Source organism: Bacillus rossius, chromosome 14, assembly GCF_032445375.1.
Source record: "Bacillus rossius redtenbacheri isolate Brsri chromosome 14, Brsri_v3, whole genome shotgun sequence".
Taxonomy (NCBI): domain Eukaryota; kingdom Metazoa; phylum Arthropoda; class Insecta; order Phasmatodea; family Bacillidae; genus Bacillus; species Bacillus rossius.
The window spans coordinates 1,512,843-1,540,181 of NC_086341.1; the positions used below are offsets into that span (position 1 = coordinate 1,512,843).

Consider the following 27,339-nt stretch of genomic DNA (forward strand, 5'->3'; position numbering starts at 1 on the left):
GCCCACGCGGCGGTGCGCACTCGGCCGGGATTGGTCCGCGCCTTCAGGGGCAGGGGGGAGGGGCCGCCCGGGCGACCTTGACATCGCTGCGTGAGACGAGAGCGCACTCCACCCGACCAATTGTACACAAGTGCTTTCTTTTATTTCTGACCTGACTTGAACTAAGTGAAGTGTACGGGATGTCATTTTTAAAATGTCCCAGTTTCGATGGTATATTTTATTATATAATACTATTATAACTGCTACTATAACTATAGATATCAACAAATATTTTAAAAACATATCATATCAACCAGTTAATATATATATAATTATATTATATAATATACCATAGAAACTGGGACTTTTTAACTTATAGGTAGGGCCATGCATATTTCGCGAAAAGATTCCGAGACTAGCTAAAAGTTAAAACACTGTAGCATCATCTGTATTCCGTGATTGGGTGAGTTTCTTTCAGGTACATTTCTACTGTCAGAACACCAGTCACAGTAAGTCAGTGCGGAAGCAAACTCCTCCTGAGTGGCTCAGCCAAATAAGGCAACGACTTCTCTCGCAGACAGCCGCCAGTCACAATGAAGAAACTGTTGAAGCGGTTACATCTTTTTGCAGTCTAATAGGAGTTCAGATTTCTTCGCGAAAAATGCCAGCCCCTACTTATAGGTAGGGACCGGAAAAATTCGCGGGTTCAAAGATCTCCAGGCTAGACTCCACGATCCTGTGCACACTCGGGCAAACGTCGCCTGTTCATTGGCTGCTGACTTGTGAGGCGTCTCAATTGGGAGACTCGTGATTCGATACTGCTTTGACTGAGGGTCTATAATTGGCCCACAGTCCTCCAGGTTAACAGCGAACCAATGACAGAGTTGCATAAAAATACAATATTTGCATTCTAGCATATCGAGAAATGAATCCGCGAATTTTTCCGGTCTCTACTTATAGGTAAGTTTAATTTAGACTATTTACAACACATCATAAATCCAATTGGAGGTAAACTAACATAGTTATTTTCTTTCAAATGTTCAAAATGTGTACCTTTAATTATACGGCACACATCCAAACTAAAGTCCAATTCTTCCCACACTTTGGTTAACACGTCCGGAGTAATGGAAGCAATAGCCTCACCAATTCTGTGTCTCAACTCTGGCAAATCATTAGGTAGCGGCGGAACGTATACACGATCTTTTATAAAGCCCCAAAGGAAAAAAAAAATAGCATGGCGTTATGTCAGGTGAACGTGGAGGCCAGCGAAAAAGAGCTCTGTCGTCTCGACCATTACGACCAATCAACGGCCAGGGACTTGGACGTTCAACCACTCTCGTGCAAAAAGATTCCAGTGGGGAAGGGCTATAACCTGTGGCCAAATAAAGTTTACAGGTTCACCCTCTACTAGTTGGAGAAAGAGCCATTCTTTCGCTCTGCAAGTGAGAAAACAACAAAGTAGTATATCTACTCGCATGTTTGATTTGCCCTTTAATTGTGACCTAGAACAAACAATCTACAACGCTGTTGTTGAGAATTATTCAATTGTATAACGCGCGCGCCGTGGAGGGGAAGTGCCGCCATTTTGAGGTCATTTTGCTGCGTTTCGAGATTTCCATTTAGTATAAATTTTGACTCGGAAAAGCTACGACGTTCGTGTGAGTTTCAATCGTCAGCTCTCGTCAAAATCTATCGATTGCATTTATAAAACATCAGTGTAAAATAGTTTCAGTGGTATGGTGGTAAAATATAAAATTGTATAATCAAAAATATATAATGTCGGCTTATACGCGACTTCTTAGTTTTCAAGCATGATTATAACATACATCAAATAGCGTATTTTATATTTTGTTTAGAAAATACTACCTGTTACGTACACGTGTTCACATACAACACACGGCCGTGTCCATGACATAGCCACATTCTATTTTTTTTTTAAGTTAAATTCTTCGTTGAAAGTCCGTAATTTTACGGTAATTTCTACCAGTGTGTATCGAAGGTTCTATAAGACTCTTTAAAGCTATTCGGGACCGGCGGTCAACAAAAAAAAAAAAGGCTGTCACCTTTTGAGATGCTACTTTCAATAGTCCTTTAGTCTGAACCGTCCTTTAAAGGTTGTGCGGGAACAACATTGAGTTTACCAGACAGAATCGTCTTGAAAGTGCACTAGTCTGAAGTTGTGATTCTCTCGCAGTGACTCTTCTCGCGATAACGAGCGTCCCAGACGTCATCAAGCGGAGACTGCGCGATGGTGATAGGTGGTCGCCAAAAAGCATACAGAGCTCCAGATGTTACAACCACCTTATTTTATTAAAAGTGTCTGGTTTCGAATGGCATTTGAAAATCATTGCACTTGCCTATACAGGTTACATTCCATGGTTTAGTCTGTTCCTTTTGGACAATGAAAAAATACTTCTTTTTTTGGGGGGTATGAAACACAATGTGGTAATTGGTATATCTTCAATATTCCACCATAAAGTGATAGGGTTGCAGCTTAAAGTCCCATAAAGGCGGGTTACCGACTAGACTGCACGCCAGTTCTCTGCCTGGTGGATAGAGGCGAAGAGCCGCGAGATGTGCGAGCCAGTGTCGCCCTTATCGCCCGGCTGGTCTCGAGCTCGTGGTTCGGCGCGACCCCAGCGGCGACCTCGCTAACTACGGCTCTCTCGCCGCGGGCGCTCAAGGTCGGAGGTTTCCATTCACCCGGTCCTGAGCGACTCCTTCACGGCCTTGTGCGATACTCGACAAGACATGTTCCGCGTTTACCAAACAGCACGGAGACAAGCGTGCTTCGAGCGAGCGACTTCTGGTAAACAGCCGAGTGCTCTTTGCTTACGGAATCGGCACGCCGCGCGGGGTTTCCAGCAGCGTCGATTTCGAAGAAACTGTTTCCCGAAGTTTCGGTCGCCGTTTCATTCGCCGTCTTCAGCGTAGAGGCGGATTTCTGCTCCTCGGTTGTGAAGGCAATCCGAAGAACCAGGTCTCCTCCCACGGGAGGAACTATCCCGTGAGTCAACCCATCGCGCGGGGCCAGGGGGGGGGGGGGAAAAGGTTACATCAGACCTGCATGCGCGTGTGAAGCATCTAGCACAGCGAGCACCGCTCTCTCGACCTTTGACACTTCCCTGCAGTGACGCACCCAGGGGGAGGGGGGATTTTGGGGGTTTAAACCCCTTCCGAAAATGTGAAGAAAAAATCTAGAATGGAAAAAGTAAAAACATTCCCAGTCCCAGCAAATAGGTACGATGGTCTATGGGCACCGCTCAATCTATCAAACTTTGTGAGATGTTTTCACGTCAGTGTATACATTATGGTGTTAGTATTACATTTGTAGTCTGCTACCGTGAATTACTTTAATTTTTTTTTACAAATTAGTTTGTGTTATATAAAAACTAAGAATTGTTTGTGCGCTACGTTTATCTCAATTTTTGCATAATTTTGGGCTTTTTTTTTTTGCAGTTTTAACTAGACATTATATTTTTGAATTTTATACCCTTTGTTTTTACTCTTAGAGTGAACTTAATTTGTGTGTGTGAATGCAGTAAAAATCAAGCCATCATTGTCATTGATTTTAAGTTGCACAGAATGTGGACTTTAATTCATGCTATGATTCTCATGGTATTAAAATAATACTGATTTTGAGCGGACGAGACCCTGGGTTTGATAGAGGTATCTTTGTTTGATTCTTGTCTAAAACAAAATTTAGTACCGTACTAAAAATTATTCTTTTTTCTACCAGCAGTATATTCATTAATTAGATACAAAAACTTCTTAAATAGCACCAATTTTCACCTAGAAATCCAAATTTTCCCGGGAGAGGACCCCTGGACCCCCCTCTTTATTTTTTAAACCGGTGTTCCTTAATAAAAAAAATCTCACTTCAACCCCCCACCACCAAAAAACTTTCCTGGGTGCGCCTCTGCTTCCCTGCACTTGTTTCACACTTCTGGAAGCTTGGACACGCCTCCTGTGTTGTCTCAGCGATGTTTATTCCGATATTTGTTACATATTTTTCCAAGCGAAAAACAGTCAAAGTTAAGATGGCCGCCTGGATACAGTTCGGTACCGTGCTTCGTGGTAAGTTTATAACTTCCTTCTTTTGCTTATAACCTTCCAGAGATGACCGGGTCAACTGTGGTGCCATTGCTAGAGGCGAGGAACATAATCCAGTAGCTCGGTGTCTGCGTTGAACTGCGTGCACGATAAATATAACCGATAAGCATGTGTATCAAGCCGCTTGCCTGAGTTCAGAAAACACTTATCAGATAAACACGATATCAGTTACTGTGTCCCCGCAATCTAAAACTCGTTTAACCCGTTTGCTTCAAGTACAAATGCTTGAACATTGACTTGTGTCCTGAACAGATTTCTAGTGCAAACACGTGATTCGCGTTACTTGCCAAAATTACGTATCTCAATCAGAATAAAATAAAACTCTTAGAATAAAGTAAAATATTATTCAACAGTACCCCATTTTCACTTCGAGACAATCGAACATTTTAATACATATATATTGTTCAAACAGTAGAGTGTTTTTAAAAATAATTTATTATATTCGTTTTATATAATTACACAGGCAAGAAAATTTTTTTTTTGAAGAACATTAATATATTTATTTTTAAAAAGCAAATCTGGTGAGACATAATATTTTAGTCCCAATATTTGTACAATTGTGTACCTCTTTTGTGTACTTCATTTTTGATGTTCACTGTTCAAGTTATTGAATATTTTTAAGCGAGACGTATTTACGGCCGGTCACACATAAGTATATGGCATTAGCAGCGCCTGCAGTGAGCTGACGCAGCGTGGTCTGCGGTGAGCTGACGCAGCACGTCCTGCAGTGAGCTGACGCAGCAAGGCCTGCAGTGAGCTTATGCAGCACGGCCTGCAGTGAGCTGACGCAGCATGGTCTGCTATGAGCTGACGCAGCACGAACTGCAGTGAGCTGACGCAGCACGGCCTGCAGTGAGCCGACGCAGCACGGCCTGCAGTGAGCTTATGCAGCACGGCCTGCAGTGAGCTTATGCAGCACGGCCTGCAGTGAGCTGACGCAGCACGGCCTGCAGTGAGCTGACGCAGCACGGACTGCAGTGAGCCGACGCAGCACGGCCTGCAGTGAGCTGACGCAGCACGGCCTGCAGTGAGCTGACGCAGCACGGCCTGCAGTGAGCTGACGCAGCACGGCCTGCAGTGAGCTGACGCAGCACGGCCTGCAGTGAGCCGACGCAGCACGGCCTGCAGTAAGCTTATGCAGTACGGCCTGCAGTGAGCTGACGCAGCACGGACTGCAGTGAGCCGACGCAGCACGGCCTGCAGTGAGCTTATGCAGTACGGCCAGCAGTGAGCCGACGCAGCACGGCCTGCAGTGAGCTGACGCAGCACGGCCTGCAGTGAGCTGACGCAGCACGGCCTGCAGTGAGCTGACGCAGCACGGACTGCAGTGAGCCGACGCAGCACGGCCTGCAGTGAGCTTATGCAGTACGGCCTGCAGTGAGCTGACGCAGCACGGACTGCAGTGAGCCGACGCAGCACGGCCTGCAGTGAGCTTATGCAGTACGGCCTGCAGTGAGCTGATGCAGCACGGACTGCAGTGAGCCGACGCAGCACGGCCTGTAGTGAGCTTATGCAGTACGGCCTGCAGTGAGCTGACGCAGCACGGCCTGCAGTGAGCTGACGCAGCACGGCCTGCAGTGAGCTGACGCAGCACGGCCTGCAGTGAGCTTATGCAGTACGGCCTGCAGTGAGCTGACGCAGCACGGCCCGCAGTGAGCCGACGCAGCACGGCCTGGTTGCTACACAACGAGAAACCTTTTTTGTAACTCAAACAGTAATATTCATGTAAAATACAGATATAGGTAAATTTGTACTTTTACATGAAAATAACTGCATCACTACAAAATACTGTTTGCAGTAAAATTGTGTTCGGATTCTCAACCATGTATTTATATTTGTGTTGTCCCAGTGCCTCCAATTGTTTAAGTCATTTGTAAACTGCTCCCTAAATAGCTTTCCATTATTAACAGAGCAAATAATAAGCATAAAAACATAATAGGTATATTCCAATTATTGAATATTGGATTAACTTTTCCATTGTTTAAAAAATTATGCTTGAGTGAAAATTAATTAAAATGTAAATATGTGCGCCAATTTTCATAAGAAATACTTAGTTTTATCTCGAAAAAAGTTTTTTATATATGAAAAAATAACCATATCAATGAGTTGTATAAAGTAACAATATCTTACATGTAGTGTTACAAAATATTTCAAAGACTTCTACCGACTTTGGGAAGTACTTAAGACCTATAATCGTTTTTATGTTCTCAGCCAAAAATTTTGTGATGAACCTGCAACTAAAGTTTGTCTGTGGGATACTGTCCCAAAATGTATTATGTAAAAATGAAAGTTTAAAATGCTGCCGTCGGCTGCGGTCTCGTGTTCGAGTCCGGGCGCGAGTTCTAGCGGGGTGGCTGGTCTGGTTAATGTTTTATGTTCCGGGAGGGCGCCAGGCTAGCTCGGTGTCTAACCAATGGGGGTTCGTGGTTCGTTGCCCCAGTGTGGTCCGCTAGAACCGTCGGCGGTATTGCTTGGGAATTTACGTTAAAGAAGAATGCGTGGGATTGCCGTAGTAGCGACGTGCCTTTATTCAAGGGATTGACGTCACACCATACAATTACTGAGCACAGACATGCCCCTGAGAGCTACTTGACCGTTGCTGGGTGCAGGCCGGTACATGTTCAATGTTTCGTGGCACTGGTTTCTCGGGTAACAGTATGCAGGCCAAGTACACTTGATGCAAGAGAGGCGCGCACAGATGACGTGGCGCAAAGTTACATTAACAAAGTACACTTAATGAAAATTAGGCGCGCACAAATGACGTGGCGCAAAGTTACGTTAACAAAGTACACTTAATGAAAATTAGGCGCGCACAAGTGACGTGGCGCAAAGTTACGTTAACAAAGTACACTTAATGAAAATTAGGCGCGCACAAATGACGTGGTGCAAAGTTACGTTAACAAAGTACACTTAATGAAAATTAGGCGCGCACAAATGACGTGGCGCAAAATTACGTTAACAAAGTACCCTTAATGAAAATTAGGCGCGCACAATTGACGTGGCACACAGACTTTGTGGGTGACTGGAGTCGGTCAGTCCCGTAAGCGATTGTTTCTACGCGGGTGCCGTGCCCACTGGGGTGGTACACGCACCGCCACTAAACTTGGCGAAGTTTCCCTTGCGGGTTTGTGGTCAGCGCGAAGGCGCATGGCCTTAAGAAAGTTCTGTGGTTTGCGGTAGACGGCCCGTGCCGTATGCTGAAGAACGACCCTGCGCACCAGGTGTGGTGCGGGGCGTCTTTACGTTTACGCGGTCGGATTAGGTCCTGAACCGTAAAAAACGGACCGGGCACGCACGGAGAGGTGAATAGAAAAAGGTTTGGTTTATGCTAAATGACTATATTTACCGGACGTTACTTGCGATGAAGACAATGGTTGTGGTCTCTCCGTGGGACGTAGGTCCGTCCCGGTCCGCGAGTCGAGTAGAACTGCGGAACTGGCATGGCGTCCGGTGGCGCGTCGGCCCCTGCCGCGCCAAGCTTGACCTCATTACGTTAAAAACTAAATGACTGCGTCTGGAAGAGACTTTAAGGTCGCAAAATTCGTAATTAATTGTTTGAGGGGGAATGGGTGTGGTTCGTCTCTAGTCCACTCGGATTTAGTGTGCTTTATAATAATAATGTCTGGTTTGGCCGTTCGGCTCGGTGGCTCGCTCGACTCGGGTGGGCCACGGCCAGGGGTGCGTTCCGTTAGCGGGAGAGTATACTGGCGGTTGCAGGTCGGGCTTAGGGATGGTCGTCGGTCGGACGACGTCAATGCAAGGAACAGTGTGGTGACAAATTTTATCGTGCATCATTAGTGTACAAAATATTTTACTATGCTCTGAAAGACACACATAAAATTCAATTTACAGCATTTGAAATGTAGCTAACACTTTATAAACAATTCAAAACAGTGTACTATTGGTAAACTACCTGAAATATCCCAGTTATGTTTATCAGTCATCAAATAGAATGAGCGGAACTCATAAATACAATTTTCATAATTTTATTTCATATTTTTATAAGAGCACATACTCTATAATATTACTATTTAAATATTCACAAAATACTTTTAAAAACATTAATCTATATAAAAAGAATAACTATTTAAAAGCATTAAATTTTCCAGATATGTAATGACGAAATCTGTTGGTGCTCACCTAGTCGCTTAGACTGCTGTTGCCCACTGTCGAAACAGTGTTCCCGGGAGTGCGGTGTGTGTGCGACGAACGCGCCCCTGGGGGCAGCCGAGTGTAGTGGAGTGCATAGAGTGAAACAGCCCAGTGGCCGATTTATCCGCCCGCACAGCTATCATGTGATGTGCAGTGTTCCTCCGCCAGAAATAGTTATCACACTTTAATTTATTCTTGTTAATCAGTAGGTAATTATTAAAAAAATGTAATCATGTTTTGTAGTTTTTAAGAAACCTAAAATTATCCAATGTGCGATTAGGCCTCATCCATCGTTCCTGCGTTCTGCGTGCTTCACGCGGGAATCACAGCCTTCAGTGGCGCAAAGTCGCTGGAGACGCGCCAGTTGTTGTCAAACCAGTTCTGAGGCCGGAGCATTCTCACCACGGGGTCCTCACTACTTTGTTCATCTGTCTTAGTCACAATGGTGTGAGTACTTTCAAATCCATTTGCATCTGCCTTGTAGTTAACAACAACCATGGTGTAGTTACCACCAAATTCAATGCTCAGATTAATTACACTATTCGCCAGTGCGCATTTGCGAGTTTTCACTTATTTCTTTAGTATTTTAAAGGACATGTGTGTGTGACCCATCCTCGAGAGTATGTTACACTCATGAACATTTTCCTTCGTCGCCTGCACCAGGCCGTCTACGGACTATAAGTGTATATGCTTAATTGAACTTTGTTACATGATCATTAATTCTCACGGGACTTTGCTGTAGGACGCGTCTACGTACGTGAATAACGTGCCCGCGAGTGTCTTGGCCTGTGTTCAAGAGCAGACATTAGTCTTGCATTGTACTGCACCACCGGTGTGTCAGTGTTCCACTTAGCAAACTGAATCTTTAATGCACGCGCAGTGCTGATCACTCAGTTGTCACGCACATGAACTACATCAGTGTCTTTGTAACAACCGTGTCTTTTGTAGGGTTTATTGTTCCATGTCGTGTACTAATCTTGCGTTAACATATGCCACATCAATAACAATGCTTTGCCCCTCGCGGACTTCCTTTCCACTATAATACAGTCGAACCTGCTGGTGCTGCCGTCGGTGCTCCCTCTGAGAGCACAGGCCGCTATGTGTCCTCAACACCTGAGTCAGTGCTAGTGCAACGAACACGCCCGCGCGTGTGCCTTAGTGCAGTGCCTCGAACGGCGTGACGTCAGTCACTGCCATCTAAACGCTCAAAACGCCCGGCCGGGTGTGGCAATGCGCATCAGGTATCTATTCATTTAACAAACAGAAACTAAAACTTTTAATATGTATAAAAATTGTCTCTTATTAATAAATGGTACTGTCAAATATTTCCGTTCTCAAAACTGGCCGGCATCGCCTTCCCGCGCTCAGACGTTTTCCCGCGTGTTTTCCTCCCCTCCCTGGCCCGGTTGCCAGCGAGAGTCGTCAGTCGCCATCCAGCACTCGCCAGGGCCGGCATCCCCGCGCACGGGGAGCCTCCAGTTTTCGCGCCAGTTTCCACGTTTAGCATCAATAGGTAATTATCTCCGAATCTTCTTTCTACAGCTCCCCGGTCGGCCCTAACCGGCCATACGACATGTCGTGCGGTCCTTAGATAAAGTGTACAACCCGACCACAGGTTTTTCAACGTAATACGTAACCTCGTGTTTTAAGGCAGCCCGCCAAGGCGCCTGCGCCTCATGCTAGAAAACCTCCCCACTGAGAATTAGAACTTTGCCCACGCAGGGCGGCATTGCGCCGAATGCGTAACTGAACTTACGAACGCTTCAACCCCTGGGACGTGCAACGGACATGAACGAGCGTCCACGTTGGGTCCCGTCGTGCCCGTTCCCAGTTTAAACGTGGCTCACGCCACTGTGAGAACCAGTCTCGCATCACATGATCATTAGAAGTCCGGGTATCGAACCCCCCTCGAGTCCGGGACATACTCATAATTATTTAGTGTCAATTGCCGTGTCTAAATTAGTGTGTGTCGTCATCATCACGTCCATGTATAAATCCGTATTAATTGTAAACCCGCACAGAAAGTAGCAGATTCACGTAGTAAGTGTATCACGAACTATCACGTGCCATGCACCAGACTTGCCGCGCCACGAGCCGTCATCACCGTAGCTCAGGCTAGCCTGCACCCCTCGTTGTAGTAGTCCTCGAAACACTGTGAGACGTAATCATCGCCGCCATTCGAGGGCAGTGTAGGCGGAGCGAAGGTTGACGACGATACGGCCAGTCACGTGCCAGTGCCTTGTGTGACGTTCTGTAACGTGTGCTACCGGAATAAAACACTCAAAGTTACGTGTGTATTTCACTAATACGGCGTCCTGGGAGGCCATAACAGCCCGGGGGGCCCTTTGTCTACGCGTCCCTGCCTGCAGCCACGAGGCCAGGAACCCCGCCCTTGAGACCAAATTCCCTTTATATCATTTTAATTAACTCAATTTCAGGACAGGCAGCGGGGACGGCATCACCGCATAGTATCCGCAGTCATAACTAGGACTCTCTTGTTAAACCAGCATGCAGGGCCATGCTCCGGCACCACAACATAATGGGCTGGATGCTGTGGTAGTACCATATATGAGTGATTGTCCTGCAATTAATCCACACAGTCTTGCAATCTAACCAATTTCATTTAATTGCTGTCTCAGCCACGTTGCCAGGAACCACTGTACCCTATGAGGTTTGTGTTATTATACCACTGTCTTTACTGTATTGTAAAGTTTTGTTTTGTTTGGTGAGGAACTATCAGTAACTTTTGTAACTTGCAGAAATAATTTCCTTTCTAATAGAAAAAATTATGCTACATTCATAATGAATGAATGTTTTTATACTTGTGTTTTGAGGTTTCGCTCTTGTCTATTATTGAATTTTTTTTTTTAATTGAGAAACAAGCAGTAACTTTTGTAACAAGGGAATAAATAGTCTCCTGGTCACAATTATTTCACAGGATTTATATTCGAACAACATACGATATGCTATTGGTTTCATTTCAACCACCAATAAGGTCTTTCTATGATAAGTACCTATAATGGCAAAAAATTTAAATTGTGTTATAAAAGAAAGACTTGTTTTATATTTCACTTAAAATTATTGCCGGTTATCGGTATTTTACGCATTGCGCATACAGAACTTACTTATAAAGTTTTTATATTGTTTATTTATCAGTCAATCCAGTTACTGATCATTTTATTTCATTAGTAATTCTAGATAATTTCTCTTTGTACTATATTTGTATTTGTAGTTGGTAATATGTTGAATTTAAAAAGGTTCTTCTTGCCAAATTTGTTCGTAACTCAGTGATATCTTTTTTCCAGATATGGTTTTGGATATTCAGTATTTGGTATTAAATCTTATTTAATTTTCCATGTATTTATATGATAATGCATAGTATTGATACATAGTGAAAACTTTAATTTTAATATTATAACAGAAACAGATAAACATGTTGTAGAGAGATGGATGTTAATTATGAGTATTGTTTTAATGTTTGGATTGCAGATTTGATATTTCGAGTTATGACAGAATTCTGTTTAGTACAAAGACTATAAATATAAGGGTTTAGTAGAAAAAAAAAGGTTTTGTAAGCCATGTTGGAAGACCTTAGTTTTCAAGTCTGGCTTCAGTTTTGGAGAAATTATTTTGATTTTAGATAAATTCCTGGTCTGATTAGCATACCAACATAGAATATTGAAGTGCATCAATCAATAGTAATATTGGTGTGTAAATTCTGTAACTAAATCAAGATTTGTTTCGCAGACATGCGGCTATGTTAATGGTTCTATATGATGTAAAGATTTCTAGAAGAGATTGGTGAGCCTTGCTATTTTATTTATCAGTAATTTTGGGACTTAATCAAATAGGCATTTTAGAATTGCTTAAATATTGCTAATTAATTATTAAAATATTTATATGAACATTGTTTCCATTTTTTTTTTCACAGTAGGGCCTACTCACACAATGAACATTATTTTATTATTTAACTTCAATATTGTGCACATTTGTGGGTAAATATGTAGAGTAACGGTATATGTGGAAAAAAATGCTAAAAATCCGAAAATACTTTTATTATATGCTCTTTCACTTCCTCTTTTCAAAACAACCGGCGGAGATAATAAATTCCAAATACTTTAGGAGATATAGAATTTTTTAATTTTGCAATACAAGACCTGTGCAACCATTGGAATGTCGCAATTTTTGTTATTTTGCCGTGTGTTCGTGAATGCGTAATTAATAAAATAGTCGGTAAATATTTACAATCGCGGTAGATGCCAAAAAAAATGCTAAAAATCTGAAAATACTTTTATTCTGTGCCCTTTCACTTCCTCTTTTCAAAACAACCGGCGGAGGTAAGAAATTCCAAATACTTTAGGAGATATTGAATTTTTTAATTTCATTATATGTAGAGTCGCGGTAGATGCCAAAAAAAATGCTAAAAATCTGAAAATACTTTTATTCTGTGCTCTTTCACTTCCTCTTTTCAAATCAACCGGCGGAGGTAAGAAATTCCAAATACTTTAGGAGATATCGAATTTTTTAATTTTCATCACAATACCTGCGTAGTATGCGGCGATGACCATTGTTTCTTGTCATAGATAATAAGGTTTCTTGTTTACGAGTATCATGTTTCTTATTGGACAATTTTGTCACGTGACTGTTCCGTGATTGGCCAGTATTAAAATGAACCAATATGTGATTATTTATTCCGTGATTGGTCAGTATTGAAATGAACCAATACGTGATTATTTATTCATTTATTGTTCACTATGTTTAATTAATCGGTCAACTTCTGCCGTGAACGACTACATCATTTCCTTATAGTGACAAAGGAAATGTACCCGCCTCCAACTTAGGTGAGTTTTTAACGTTTCTAATTTTAAAGTATTATTTTTTTTTTTTGGATATTGTTGCGCAAGTAATAAGTAAAAAAAAAATTACGTGAGTTGTTGATGTTCATCATTTTCCGGGTTTTGTTAGGTCAGGTCAGTTACATTATATATAATTTAAAACTAAAGAACCATTAAATTAAATTCACATTATTTTTAATGTTCGCTTAGTTTGAAAGTATTTATAATGTAACTGACCTGACCTAATCGACCATTTTATTTATTACGCATTCACTAACACGCGTCAAAATAAAAAATGGCGACGTTCGAAGGGTTAAACGGGCGTTGTATTGCTAAATTAAAAAATTCGATATCTCCTAAAGTATTTGGAATTTCTTATCTCCGCCGGTTGATTTGAAAAGAGGAAGTGAAAGAGCACAGAATAAAAGTATTTTCGGATTTTTAGCATTTTTTTTGGCATCTACCGCGATTGTAAATATTTACCAAATAGTCGATTATGTTAGGTCAGTTACATTATTAATACTTTCAAACTAAGCTGACATTAAAAATAACGTGAATTAATTTTAATGGCTGTTTAGTTTTAAAATATTTATAATGTAACTGACCTGTTTATGCGTGTACTGATTAAGTGATATTTTTGTTTGGTTTGAGTCTCATGATTCTTATGATAATATGGGTTATGTTAGTTAATTGTACATTTCCTATGCTAAAAGTGTCAATGTGTTAGAGATTTAAATAAATTAAGTTATATCATAAACTGACACTACATGAATTAGAACTTACTAAACATACCGTATATTGTTGATTCACAAACAGCAGCCGCTACCATTTGTCATTTTGTTACTTTTCTATAATTGAATAAAATTATTTTACAACACTAGTTTTAATATTTGTTTGTGTATGCTTATAAGTAACACAATAATAGTTGTAAGTGGTGTCTTGCAGTCTTACACACAGGTCTCATCACTATATATTTTGTTTACTACAACTCTAAAATACTATCTATACATATGTACAAAACATATACACTATACTACTATATATCCTTCTAAAGTATAGTTTCCAAAAAAATATAATTTCAGCAGATTTTAAGGAATCACTTCATTTTTATTTACTTGTCTAAAGCCTAAGATATTTGTAGTTAAATATATAAAAAAAAATATTGTTTGTAACAGGAATAGTTTTTAAACTATTAATATGTATTCAGATTCAGTTACTCCAGAACTAACGAAGTAATTCAATATAATTAAGTAATAAACTCAATAATTAGCTTTAACCCTTATCCGGAGACGTGGGGTCTCTGTGACCCCAGCAAAACTTTAACTTGCTGCCATCTATGTGAAGTTCAAGGCACTTGCTTGTGGTACCATCTACCTTTCGCTTGGATATCACATAGTCTCCTCCTGCAGTGTCAGATTTTTTTACGCTGTCTGGCGCTAGATATCAGATCGCAATAATAACTTGGGGTCGTAGTGGCACCACGTCACCAGTTATGTTCCTATCTCAGAAGTGATAAAATGGCTTCTAAACGAACATGTGTAGGTGTTGGCGATCCAGATTATGACGAAGCTATTTCTAAGTGGTTGAAAGATATTTTTAGTGACTTAAGTGATCAAAGTGTGTGTGGAAAAGCAATGTGTGATGATTGCAGAGCAAACATGTGCAAATACTGTACTACAGAGTGACTTCGTACAAATTTAATTTTTTCAAACAATGTTCGACTAATATATTTTATGTAAAAATGCCATTTTCAAAATATATATGTATGCATGTGCTTTCTAGTTAGCTAGATTATATATTTTGTTGTGGTTTAAGCATTGGTTATGCAAGGAAAATATTTGGGGGGGTGGGGGGAAGTAATTTCTTTTTATGGGAAAATTTATCTGTTGTAGATTTTATGAAAAAGTCTTATTATTCGTAGAAGTTTTCTAGATTTTGTTTTGTCACTTTATCTATATTGAATAGCAAATAAAACTTTCAGGCTACCATCTGCTTATTTAAAAAAAAAAAACAATTATTACAAATAGGCATTTTTAGATTTTTTTGAGCATGCACCAATGGAAAAAAATTGTATTTTATAATTGGTAAATAATTATTGACTAATTTATTTTTTAATTTAATTAATAAGAATAAAAAATGAATTAAATAATTTTACATGGAACAAAAATAATTTCTAATCAGTTAATTTCTACAAACTATTTTGGGGTCTGAGGGGCACCACGTCACCAGATATGTCAAGTATTTTCACGTCTCCGGTTAAGGGTTAAGCCTAACACACAATGTTTCTAAGGTTATTTTACACAAGGCTTTGAGACAGAAAGTGTGTGTTGTAAAATGATTAGTTACAATACCTACTGTTCACAACGTATCGCCACTGCGGATTATCTGCATTTTGGTTTTAGTTTACGTTTTTGATTTGTTCTTAAGATTGGTGTAGTGTTTTCAAATAGCTTGTAGTTTGGGCTGGATGTTGTGTCGGGGCAGCAGCTGCACGAGAGAGTGTCGTGTCGCGTCGCTCGGCCGTCACATGACCGCGGCTGGCGGGAAGCGTCAGGTCGAGCCGTGCTGAGGGTGAGGGGAGCGGGCGACAGCACGGACTGTCGTCCTCGTGAGGGCTGTTGCCTGCTGCACCGCATTTCTGTCCTCCTCTGGTAGTGGCTGTCGACGTGCTGGGCGGGTTGACGTAGTCGAGGGTGTGGAAGAGGGCCCTCGGGAAGCAGCAAAGATTCAGTGACTTGAGAGATAAGTTTCCTCCAACCTCAAGAATGTAGTTTTAGGATTTTTTAACTTTCAATTTGTAGACGTGACCGCCGTGACGCAAAGTTGTTTCCGCCGTTACGTTTCCGTATCCGTTGTCAAGTCTCGTAAGTTTGAGTTTTGAGTGGCTCGATGCCAGACTTCAGTATCGGTCTGACCTGAAACTTGAGTTAAGTAAAATAAAAGTTATTTCCAATCTTAAAAAGGCTTGCTGGGATTGACTAATCAATAATCAGTTTATTTATGCAAAAAAAATGTTTCTCTGGTCCTGTTTATGAGTTTTTGGGATAGAAAATAGATCATAGCTGTAAAAAATATTTCTTGTTTAAAAATGGTAGTTATAAACTTACTATGAATATTTTTTTTTAGTAGTACATACATCAAAAGTCATTCCAGTTATGGTTCACAGGACGTCTAGTAACATGCTTTTTTTCCGTCCTGATGGAGTAATTGTTTCAGTAAAGCCAGCGAGTTGAGTTGCTGACAGCAGTTCTAAAAGTGTCTCTGGTTCCCCTCTTGCATACGCCGCTGTGCTCGGTAAATGAATGGGCACCCCTGATGCCTGACAAAGTGAGACTCACTAATTCAAGGGTGGCGAAAGCTTAAGAATGGGTATATTCGGAGTATTCGATGTAATACGACTTAGAGGTTGGTCTTATTTTACTAACTGTTTTATCTACCTATCAGCTATCACACATTACGTTATCAGTTCATGATCACTTAGCCCGCTTTTCGTGGGGTTCTGATTTGAAACCCTGTGTGGCAGTGTATGTGAAAATAGACATGAATATGTTTTAAGATATTGCTAAATACAATTTATAAATTTAATTTATTACACTGCATAGGTACCTATGTACTGAAAACATGCATGTGCGTTACGTGCTATATTAAGTCTAGGTTGCTTTTCCGTCACCTGCCTAACAGAGCAAAAACAGATGTAGATTACCTATGGCAGTCATTACCATGTTGCAGCTTCTAGTACATTTCTACATAGTTTTTTTTTGTTTTATAGCCTTATTTTGCATAAATTATTTCCAGGCTGATTATATATATATATATATATATATATATATATATATATATATATATATATATACACACACACACACACACACACACACCACACACACACATACAAGATTATGCTGAAGAAGTGGTTATCATCTGTCTATGTAAATAGTGTTTGTGTTGATTTGATTTAGTGACAAAACATAAATTATTCATGTGATATTTGTAATTTTGTGTGTGTGTGTAAAAAAAAACCTATATTAATGTGATATGACATAATTGATATAATATCAAAAAACAAATATCTCCATGCTTATAATCCATGAAAATTCCACTATCATTATTTGCTTTCTATTACATTACAGAGTAATCATTTTTCATATTTTATGACTACAAGTAATATAATCAAAGATATTTATAGATGCTATAAAATTACCAAGTTGTACAAATTGAAATATTAGGTGTGAGATCTTCCCACATACTGAGTCAGCAGCTATGTGGCTTATGAATATATTCCTATATGTATCTTCTTATTTCATGATACTACATACAAGGAGATCAACTGTTTGTTGTTGGAATATAATGTTATATAAAACATACTCTTTTTTTCCTTCAGAAAATCATTTTATTAAATCTTTCTTGATTACTATGTATCACTCAAATAGCATTGAAATAACATTCTACGTAAAAGCACAGATTACAATCAGGATTGATAAAATAATTCATTTTCATTGGGTGTCCCAGGGAGTGTCAACAAACAGAAGCAGTTTACAAGTACTGAAGAAGTAGTTAAAAAATCTTACTAATGGCATTCTGGAGACAAAGTGAATGACAAGAATAATCAACACGAAATTTCACACTGTAACTATAAATATTCCTTGACATCCTAAACATCTTACTTAAATGTACTCTTTTCTTTTTTCATTCACATCTTTCAACATGTCTCAAATAAATTTTGCAAAACATTCAGTTATGCACACAATAACAAATTAAGCATCACAAAATAGTATTTGGTGTTTTAATAACAGTAATATAATTGCAAAAATAAAAGCACCCACACAAATTAATTCTCAAAACCTATTTATTTATTATTACAAGTAGTAACAAAATAGTTACGAGAATTATGTTTCTAAGGTATGTAGATATTAATGGCTTTTGAAAAACCTATTTTTAAAAATTCTGAAAACAGTAATGAATGTTCATTTAATGCGTCTTTTACCTTAGTTTTCATCTCAAACCTGCTCCGTTCTTCTTCCCCCCATGGAGGTGCGCGCGCCCCCCTCTCCTCCCCCCTCTTTCTTCCTTGCATTGTTTTAGCTACAAATGGTCATTGCACGAATGAATACAGGAATACAGATATATATATTGTTTTCTTATTAGAAGAAATCTAACAAACACAGTACATAGTTGGAAAATGCAGGTCAAGTAGACCTCTTGATACCGGTACGCAGAGCAAGATTTTTTGCCGAAAAAATTTGATAAATATGACATCACTGAAATATGCCAGTGTTAACAATCTTGAATGAAAAAACAAAAAGAAATATAGTGTATGAAATGTAATATTTGCACTAGTAAAATATTGAATATTGTTGTGGAAAAAAAAAACTCATGATAGTGTGAATTTTTGAGTGTAAATAGTGGTGTGGTACAAGTAGGAGTGAAAATACAAAAATAATTATAACTAAAATTAAGTGGAATGGAATATCTTGATAATAAGTGTTTGCAAGTATATAATAGGTAGCCTATTCAGTAGTATGCAAAAAAATTCATTAGATGTGTGATAATAGTGTAGTGGTCACAAGAGAATAAAAGTTTGTTTCTTTATATTCACTTAATTTAATGGTAAGGTGTAGAAAATTAATGTGTTGTGATTGTAGAAGTAGCCGCTGAATTAGAAAATTACTGAGTGCATTTTATTTACTCTTAGATGAGAGGTATGGTGTGTGTGTGTGTTTCATTTGCGATGTGAGGTGAAATATTTGTTTTCTTTGGAATGGTGAATCAATTAATTTACTAAATAATGTAACAAGTCTCATTTTCCAAGGGAAGCTTAATTATGAAATGTGCGTTCTTAGGATACAAATGCTGGAATAAAAATTTTGTTTGTTTTGCACCATATATATTTCATGATAAATTTAATATGATTGAGGTAAGTAAAGTTATATATCTTGGTATTGTGTTCTATAATAGTATAGGTAGGGCTTAAATGTATGTACTTTAATTTAGAATATACCATCGGTAATATGCTATAATGTTAATGTCTAAACTAGGTAGGGCCATAGTATAAAATATGGTACCAGGACGTTAAGTTCATAGACATATTTTGAGCAAAACAATCTTGGGAATGTTCCTCAACTAAAACCGCCATTCCTCATGCTTGTCCCTTAAGAATGTGGGCGGTACTGATGTAAACAACGCCAATCATTATGGTATCGTGATGCCAACAATGTCCCAAAATTGTAACTACTAAAAAAATTTATTTATTCCACTTACCTGAATAATCCAGCTGTAGCGTATATGAAGTTAAAATGTTTTGAAATTGAATGAAGCAAATTGTTACCAAACCATACAAAAATGTTTCTAGCGATCCTGTAAGCTGTGCTAATATGAACCTTGCTACCTGAAGAAAATAAATAATTATGAAGTTAAAATGAATAACCTTACACAAGCCAGGACTGCTGGAACAACAGGCATCAAAGAGCAGCCACATGTATATTGAAGCTAAAATATCCTGAAAATCCTCAAATATTCTCCAAGAAATACATGAATAATATTGTTAATAATTACAGTACCTACTGAATTAGCTTCCTGATACACATCACGTAATTTAAACGCATATATGAATGATATTGCTACAATAAAAAGTTTTTTTGTTGGTAACTGAAATCATTTTATAGTGCTTAATTTAATAACAAAATCATTTTATAACCTGTGTTTAGATTGTGAATAGAGAATGGCCGACATGTACAGTTATCAGCTAGAAATGTCCAGTCAGCGACCGGCCACGACCAGGTGTTCGTGTTGACTAGTCACGTCTATTAAATGGCCAGGAACTCATCCATTGGGTGGCAAGAAGTGTGTGTAGATTGAGATTGTGGTGTCCAGTAATCAGCTAGGCATGTCCTGTTGTTGGCTAGACACATCAATGTCTATTCAGTGACATGTAACACGTGTCCAGTAGTTGGCGAGATGCATACAGTTTGTAGCTAGGCACATATTCGATGGTCAGGCATGTATTTAGCAGACAGACACTTTCGGTTTGTTGGCTAGACACGTCCAGTTGATGATTTAGGCACTTTCCAGTTTGTGGTCAGGCTAACACGATCAGTTGGTGGCCAGACACATTCAGCTGGTGGGCAGACACACCAGTCGGTCGGTCAAGCTAACACCTCAAGTCGGTGGCAAGCCACATCCGGTGGGTGTCCAGGCAAGCCTATTCAGTGACCAGCCATGTCTTGATGTAAGCTATGCATGTTGGTTGGTCAGACACATCTAGTCAGTAGCCAAGAGGTATTTTTTCTTTGATACTCAGCGAACATTTTAAACAGGTCACGGACAATATGTATAGGCCAAGCATCTCTGAACCAAGATTTTTTTTTTTTTTCGTTGATACTCTGTGAACATTTTACCGGGGTTTACCACGAGGCTAATAATGTCCTGATTACAAACTTGTCAATACTCTTTCGTCAAAAAAGAAGCACATTTAGCGAAAAGGATGCAGCTTTGGATGAAAATTCAACTCAGTAGGATACAATCTCATCGCAGAAATGTGATCTCATCGCAGGTATGATCTCATCTTAGGCATATATTCTCAATGCCAGGGTACGATCTGGTCACAGGGATATGAGATGTTAACAGGGATAAGATCTCGTTGCACAAGGATATGGTACAGGAATTATTCTCATTGCAGGAATATGGCAATGGGATACGATTTAGTCACAAGGATATGATCTCATCGCAGGAATACGATCTGATCACAATATGCGGTAGGATACAATGCCTCCAACAGTCTTTGGCTCCCAAAGTCATTGGCTCCAGCTGTCTTTGGCTCCAAAAGTCATCAGCTCCAGCTGTCTTAGGCATAACTGCTCCAGCAACCTTTGGCTACAAGGCGACTTAACTCTGAAGCTACTAGACTTTGAGTCTACGAGGTTCCAACTAGCTACGAGATTACAGGACTATGAGACAACCTGTCTATGAGGCTCTAACTAGCTATGGGACTACATAGCAACACGCTATGAGACTATATAGCAACAGACTACGAGAATACAGGGATACGAGTCTACAAGACTGCTACTGGCTACAATAGTTCTATTCAGCAGTGAGAGTTAATTCATCTCATGCAGATAACTTGTTGCAAGTAGTCACGATTCTTACAACAGTTGGCGCTACAAGCTGTGTTGTACAGGCAGTTTCTCATTAATGTGGGATGCAGGATGCTCACTCATGATCGCAAGAGGAGAGCTTCAATAGACATCAAGGAGAAGGAAGTTCGTCTTGCACGATAGTTTCTCAACTGTCTCAAGGCATAGTAATTGCCTGAATATTTTTTTTTTTTGGCAGAAATTCACCTAATAAAAAATATTGTAAGTGCTGATTTGATGAGAGAAATTTTCTAATTAAAATAAATTGTGGATGAAATTGCTTGTCAAAGTACGAACAAAAAATATATGCAGGGATTTTTCTCAGGAATATCCAAAAGCGCTTGGATATTCAGAACTTTCGCCAGCTGTGCATAATGAATATGCATGTAATTTTATCCTGAATTCAAGAAATATATATATATATTCAATCAGACTAGAAGGCATAGATAGCTATGGTAATATGCCTTGCATAGGTACATTAGACTGATGACCATTAAACTAACATTTTTCTCCACGCATATGCAGGATGTATCAAAATTCATGTTAACAACGCTTGAGGGTAGAAAGCTCTTATTATTTGCAACCATTTTTGCCAATAAACATGTTGCCGGAAACGCGTAGTTAAGCCCCTGTAGCCCCAGAAAGAGTCAGCGTAGGCAACCCGTTGTAGAGTGTTATGTTGTGGATGTGCGGGCGTTCGAGTAGAGAAATAACCTTTTGAATCGTGGCACAGATTTTAATTTCACTTTGAAATCAATCATAGCTTTGGCTTTATTTCACAACATTGAAATTGTTGCATAAGTTTTAACGTGACAGCCTAAAGCAACTGCTCAAAAACACGCCCATCTTGAGCGACACACAGGTGGCAACGGCGAATTATGTTTTCACGGATACTTTCCAGTATGTGTGGAGTCGACGTTATGATTTAGAACGCTTCAATGATTCGCTGTGTAAACTCTTCTACCGTTTCTACTGGCGTAGCGTAGATAAACCCTTTTACGTAACCCCACAGAAAGAAATCTAACGGGGTTAGGTCTGGTGACCTTGGCGGCCATGCGACAGGGCCCGTTCGTCCAATCCATCGGTTTGGAAATGTTTGGTTTAAATACTCTCGCACTTGCAGGGAAAAATGAGGTGGTGCCCCATCATGTTGGTACCACATCACACATTGGACATGCAATGGAACCTCTTCAAGAAGACCTGGTAGTTCGTTGTGAAGGAAGTGGAGGTTTCTGGCGCCGGTAAGTCGTGGTGGAAGAAAAAAAAGGCCCGATGAGTACGCCATCAACAATACTGGCCCACACATTAACTGAAAAACGTTCCTGGCGAGCTGTAACACACGTTGCATGCGAATTGACATCATTCCAAACATGACTGTTGTGCGAATTGATAATAGCATCTTGAGTGAACTTGGCTTCATCGCTGAATAAAACAGCTAACTCGGGGTTCCTCAATACTGTTCGAATGTACCAACGAGAAAAGGTCATGCGAAGAGGATAGTCCGCCGGACCCATGTGTTGCACTTTTTGAAGGTGGTACGGGTACAAGAGTTGCTCATGAAGAACTCGCCAAACAGCCATTTTGTCAGCTGTCAGCATTCATATCGGAACCTTCTGCCCTTGTGCTTGTATCCGGACTCCTCAAATCTCTAAAGTACATCTTCAAAACTGGGAGTACGAACCCTGCGTGGAGCACCAGCATTTGGTCTTGTGACTGCACATGTACCAGTATCACATTCGCTGAGTAAGTCTTGCAAACATGGTGTGAGCTGGAATCCTTCGACCCGGATATCGTTCTTCGTACAGACGACGGGCGGCTCGTCCATTTTGTCTAGCTTCCCCGTAAACAAGCAGCATGTCCGTGTATTCCATTGAGCTCCGCTAAAACGTCTCCCTTTTCAGAACCAACCACAGCGAAAGAAATGACACCACGAGTTGGCTTGTACGACAGACCACCAGTGATATCAAAACACACTGCGATGTCACGCTGCGCAGTGCTATGGCACGGCACGAACGGAAGAAAAGAGGTGAGGGCGCCACCAACGGAAGTAAAAAGGGACGGGGGTCAGCATTCGACATCGTACAGTCCTCTCGATTGCTGCCCAGTGTCGAAAACACGTAATTCACCACAGCATCGTCTGTCTCGCACAAAGCCCAACGGGTTGCCTGCGCTGACTCTTTCTGGGGCCACAGGGGCTTAAGTACGCATTTCCGGCAACATGTTTATTGGAGAGCTTTCTATCCTCAAGTGTTGTAACATGATTTTGATACATCCTGTATATGTGTGTTTTTTATTTTTTCTATTAATCAATTTCACTTTGTCTCGGTAACTTTTTGTATCAACGTGCAACTTGTTTGCCGACTACCTTGCCAGCATTTTAGTTTGCCGCCCATCCTTCATATTGCCGCCCGAGACATTTTGTCTCTTGCGAGACCAGAAACTCTGTCCATTGAAAGTTAAAGCTTCGGGAGCGTTTGACGGACTGAGGATGGATGACGTCATGTGATGGACGGACGAATGGGAAACGGACGGTCGCGACGGATCATTGCGAGTTCATCTCTGCTGGCCAAAGCAACTCTCAGATTATAATACATTCCTAGCCAGCTGCACGGGCCACGGATAAATCCCGCGGATTATTGCCATTGTTTGTAGTTATCTCCCGATGGCTGCGAGGGTTCAGTCTTGTCAAGTGTCAGCTCGTATCGCGGTTGACAGTCTGTTATCTCGCGAGTTGCACTTGATGGTTTTATTGGCTTCGGTGAATGCTATTGGCAGTAAATATCACGTGTCAAGAGTATTTATCTAGCGCCGGCTCCTGGCTGCTGTCAGACAGTGAACTGGCCCACAATATCCAGCACTTCTTCAAGGTACGTGGGACTATTCATGTTATTCGAATTAACACTATTTCAACTTTACACTTGGTGTCTGCATGTTATACGGTTATGTATGAACTCATTAAAATTATAATATTTAAGGGGATTTCAGTCTAAAAATTAAGTTTCAACTGAAAATTTATTTTAAAAATTTATTTAAGATTGTACATGTGTACAGACATCTGTAGGTATACCACAGGAAAATTTGCCTGTTAATATACTTTTTTTTTTTTTAATTGCTGTCGCTCAGTGATCGAGTTTCTGTTCTTGGTTGAGCCATTGAGGCTGCGGTTACTGTGCCACTAGACATCCATGGTTCGACATGACAGTAGGAAATAGCTACAGTGTTTTACAGAGTATCTTGAAAGGAAATGTCCTCACGAGATGCAGGTGTGTGTACTCGCGAAACAAGCAGTCGAGAACATCAAAAGTTTCAATGTAAAATAAATTGTAACAAAAGAAAATCAAATGGCATCTAGGCAAGTAACAGAATCTGAGATACAGAAGACTACTAACAGGAAAGTCGATGCGTCTACGAGGAATGATTGTGAAAGGGAGATACGGATCAAAGCTCGGCTAGAAGGAAAATTAGCCTGGCATGATGTTACTAAAGTGGAGATAAAGGAATATCTGCTTCCCCCTTCCGGGCCCAAAACCGTATTTATTACCCATTTATATCTATAGAGTATCACATGCGCGAAATTCATTTTTTGACATAACCATCTAAGACATAGAACTGTCATTCCACGCTATCTTATTCCTTTAAATAAATTTTTCTCTAATTTTATTTCTCAAAAGAACTTGGTGAGCTAACTGTATAACAGTATTTTCTTCAGAAATGATCGAAGAATATTCGGTTCTTTTAAGGTTGTCTCGTTGGTGTGCCATTATGGCGGAAGAAGGGCTGATACCCTGCGAGAGCCCCGAAGCTGTTATCGCCTGTCGCGTTGATAGCCGCGAGGAACCTACCGACGCGATACAAGTGAAATTTGAGTGCTCTTAAAAGATAACACTATCGTTGGCTATTGTGCGATTTATTTCTCTGGCTATCAAAGTGCAGAGGATTATTTTTTCCTTCTGGATTTGGAGATAGCTTTTCCTGATTGTCAGGGACAGGGACATGCGCGAGTTCGGTGACATGGCCCACCTAACCGGGCACACACGTCCACATCTTCGGGAGAACTAAGCAATTCGTGTCCGTTCAATAAAATGTTTATTTGATGTCTGTAAAACATGTCACTGTAGACATGTATTTTATACACTAACATGTGTGCATTAAAAATAGACTACTTGGAATACAATTTCGTCTGCTTCTGTGTATGAGCCATATCGGTTTATAATGGAAACGAAATACATTATTTTAGCCCTAAGTATTAAAATAATCTTTAGGTAGCTGATTTTCTGTGACCTTATTCTGTCTTCCCTTGGTTAGGGGAGGCCCCCATACTGGTCTTGTAACTGAGTACCTATCGGGAAGGGTCGAAGACTGAAGGTTTTAGGTAATGCATATAACACCCTCCAGTTTATCGACAAATTAAAAAAAAAAAACTAATATCACTTTAGATTACTATTTTAACACATTCGTGACATCATTAAAACAGAAGTATAATAATTAAAAAGTATCGCAAAAATATATTTAAATATTTACAAAACAATTTAACTTCATTAAAATGTCAGCTGCAAGGTGCGACCTGTAGTAAATTAATTTTGTGTTATCACATTATTATAAATATTTTTGTTTTAGACCTGGGGTTATAAATAGAATGGCCATTGCCCTCACCGGGATATAGGACCGCCATTGGCGTTTGCTTCTACACAAAGTTTTCTGTGATTGATGTGCTGACATGGACATGTACCTGAGAGAAACTCAACCAATCACTGAACACAGACGTTGTTACAATGTTTTAATGCACAGCTAGTCTCGAAATATTTTAGTTAATAAATACATGTCCCTACTTATCGCCATAACAGCCACGCTTCTCCAAGTGTCATCTGCACATGCAAGTTCTGCTTGTTGCTGCGAGTTTATTATGAAACCAGTCTCCCGAATGGAAATGGAAAAAGTTATATAAGGATTGAGCTTGTCTGCATGAGATCACAAGCGGTAGAAGAGGGAGCTATAACTAGTTATAAAGCAGACACTCGCACTGTGTTCATGATCAGACTGCTGTTTTTTGCTTACGTCCCTCTACAACTGTGAGCCAACGTGTCCAGCTAAGAGTGTTGTAAGCAAATCAGTTAGTGCCAATAAACAAGGATAAAATTGTTCTCGCTAAGAAATCAACTGATGGGAAAGCCAACCTAAGCTGAGCACACCTATGACTTAAAACTCCACCCTAAGACCAGACAATTCAGGGAAATATTCGGGTCTCCGTCCATAATGCATGACAGACACAGTAAACATGACCTTACTCTTCTGACGAAACACTTGTTCAAACTTGACACTGACTATCTCAATGGATCTTGCTATCGGGACTATTACTTCAAATAGTTTGTCTTATCCCTTATTTTGACCTCGGCCAGTAAACTCGCCCCTTTTAGGAACAGACCCCCATCTGAAAGACATACATATCTCCTACCTGGCACCTCTATGGGACGTTAGTGCAGCAAGCGCCCATAGATGGCGACAACCGAGGAATGAACAAACAGACTAAATAATTACACTCTAGGCTCCTTCTTGCTCATCTGTACCTCCCCCTTTTTGCCATTACCCTCCCCTTTCCTGCTTCAAGTCCCTCGCCAGCAGCCCACCTCGGTCCGACTCGCCGTTCGACTACAGGAGCTCTTCGGCGGCACCAGAGCTCACCACATCTCGGGGATTTTCACCCTACTTCAAGCCTCTCCAGCACGGGACGCTGTTGCCAGGAAACGTCAAGTTATAGCATCAGCAGTTGCTGCTATAAAAATTCATTTACAGTATTTTTTTAGATCCTACCTCGTATGCCAGAACTTAGTATGCGCTTGACCAAATAGACCATTAGTTGTATATGATCCAAAGGAATGTGTCACACAATTTGAAGGTTGACAAGAATATAGTTGGGCGACTAAGTAATTTCCAAAGTATTTCTTTGAAAATGATCAACAGATTTTATTCTACTGTGTGACTGTGCCAAAAGTACACATGTACCTACCTGAAAGAAACTCATCCATCACGAAACAGATCGTGCTACAGTTTGCTGCCAACAGAGGGAATGGAGACGGACAGAGAGAGGAAGACAGGTATTCCTTGTGAGGACGGGGCAAGAGTGGAACGAGTTT

The 27,339-nt window shown here is 40.3% G+C and overlaps 1 protein-coding gene across 4 annotated transcripts in view; it reads left to right on the forward strand.

The window, feature by feature from the left end:
• The first annotated feature begins 11,473 nt into the window (after positions 1–11,473).
• The window catches only part of LOC134538959 (alpha-tocopherol transfer protein-like), a 29,010-nt gene continuing 13,144 nt past the window's right edge, over positions 11,474–27,339 (forward strand). Inside the window, exon 1 of one of the 4 annotated variants that reach the window (XM_063380588.1) lies at positions 11,474–11,575. In XM_063380588.1, the coding sequence (XP_063236658.1) occupies positions 11,552–11,575 (24 nt within the window). In that variant the 5' untranslated portion in view covers positions 11,474–11,551. The other 3 variants (XM_063380590.1, XM_063380586.1, XM_063380589.1) reach the window with 3 other exon arrangements.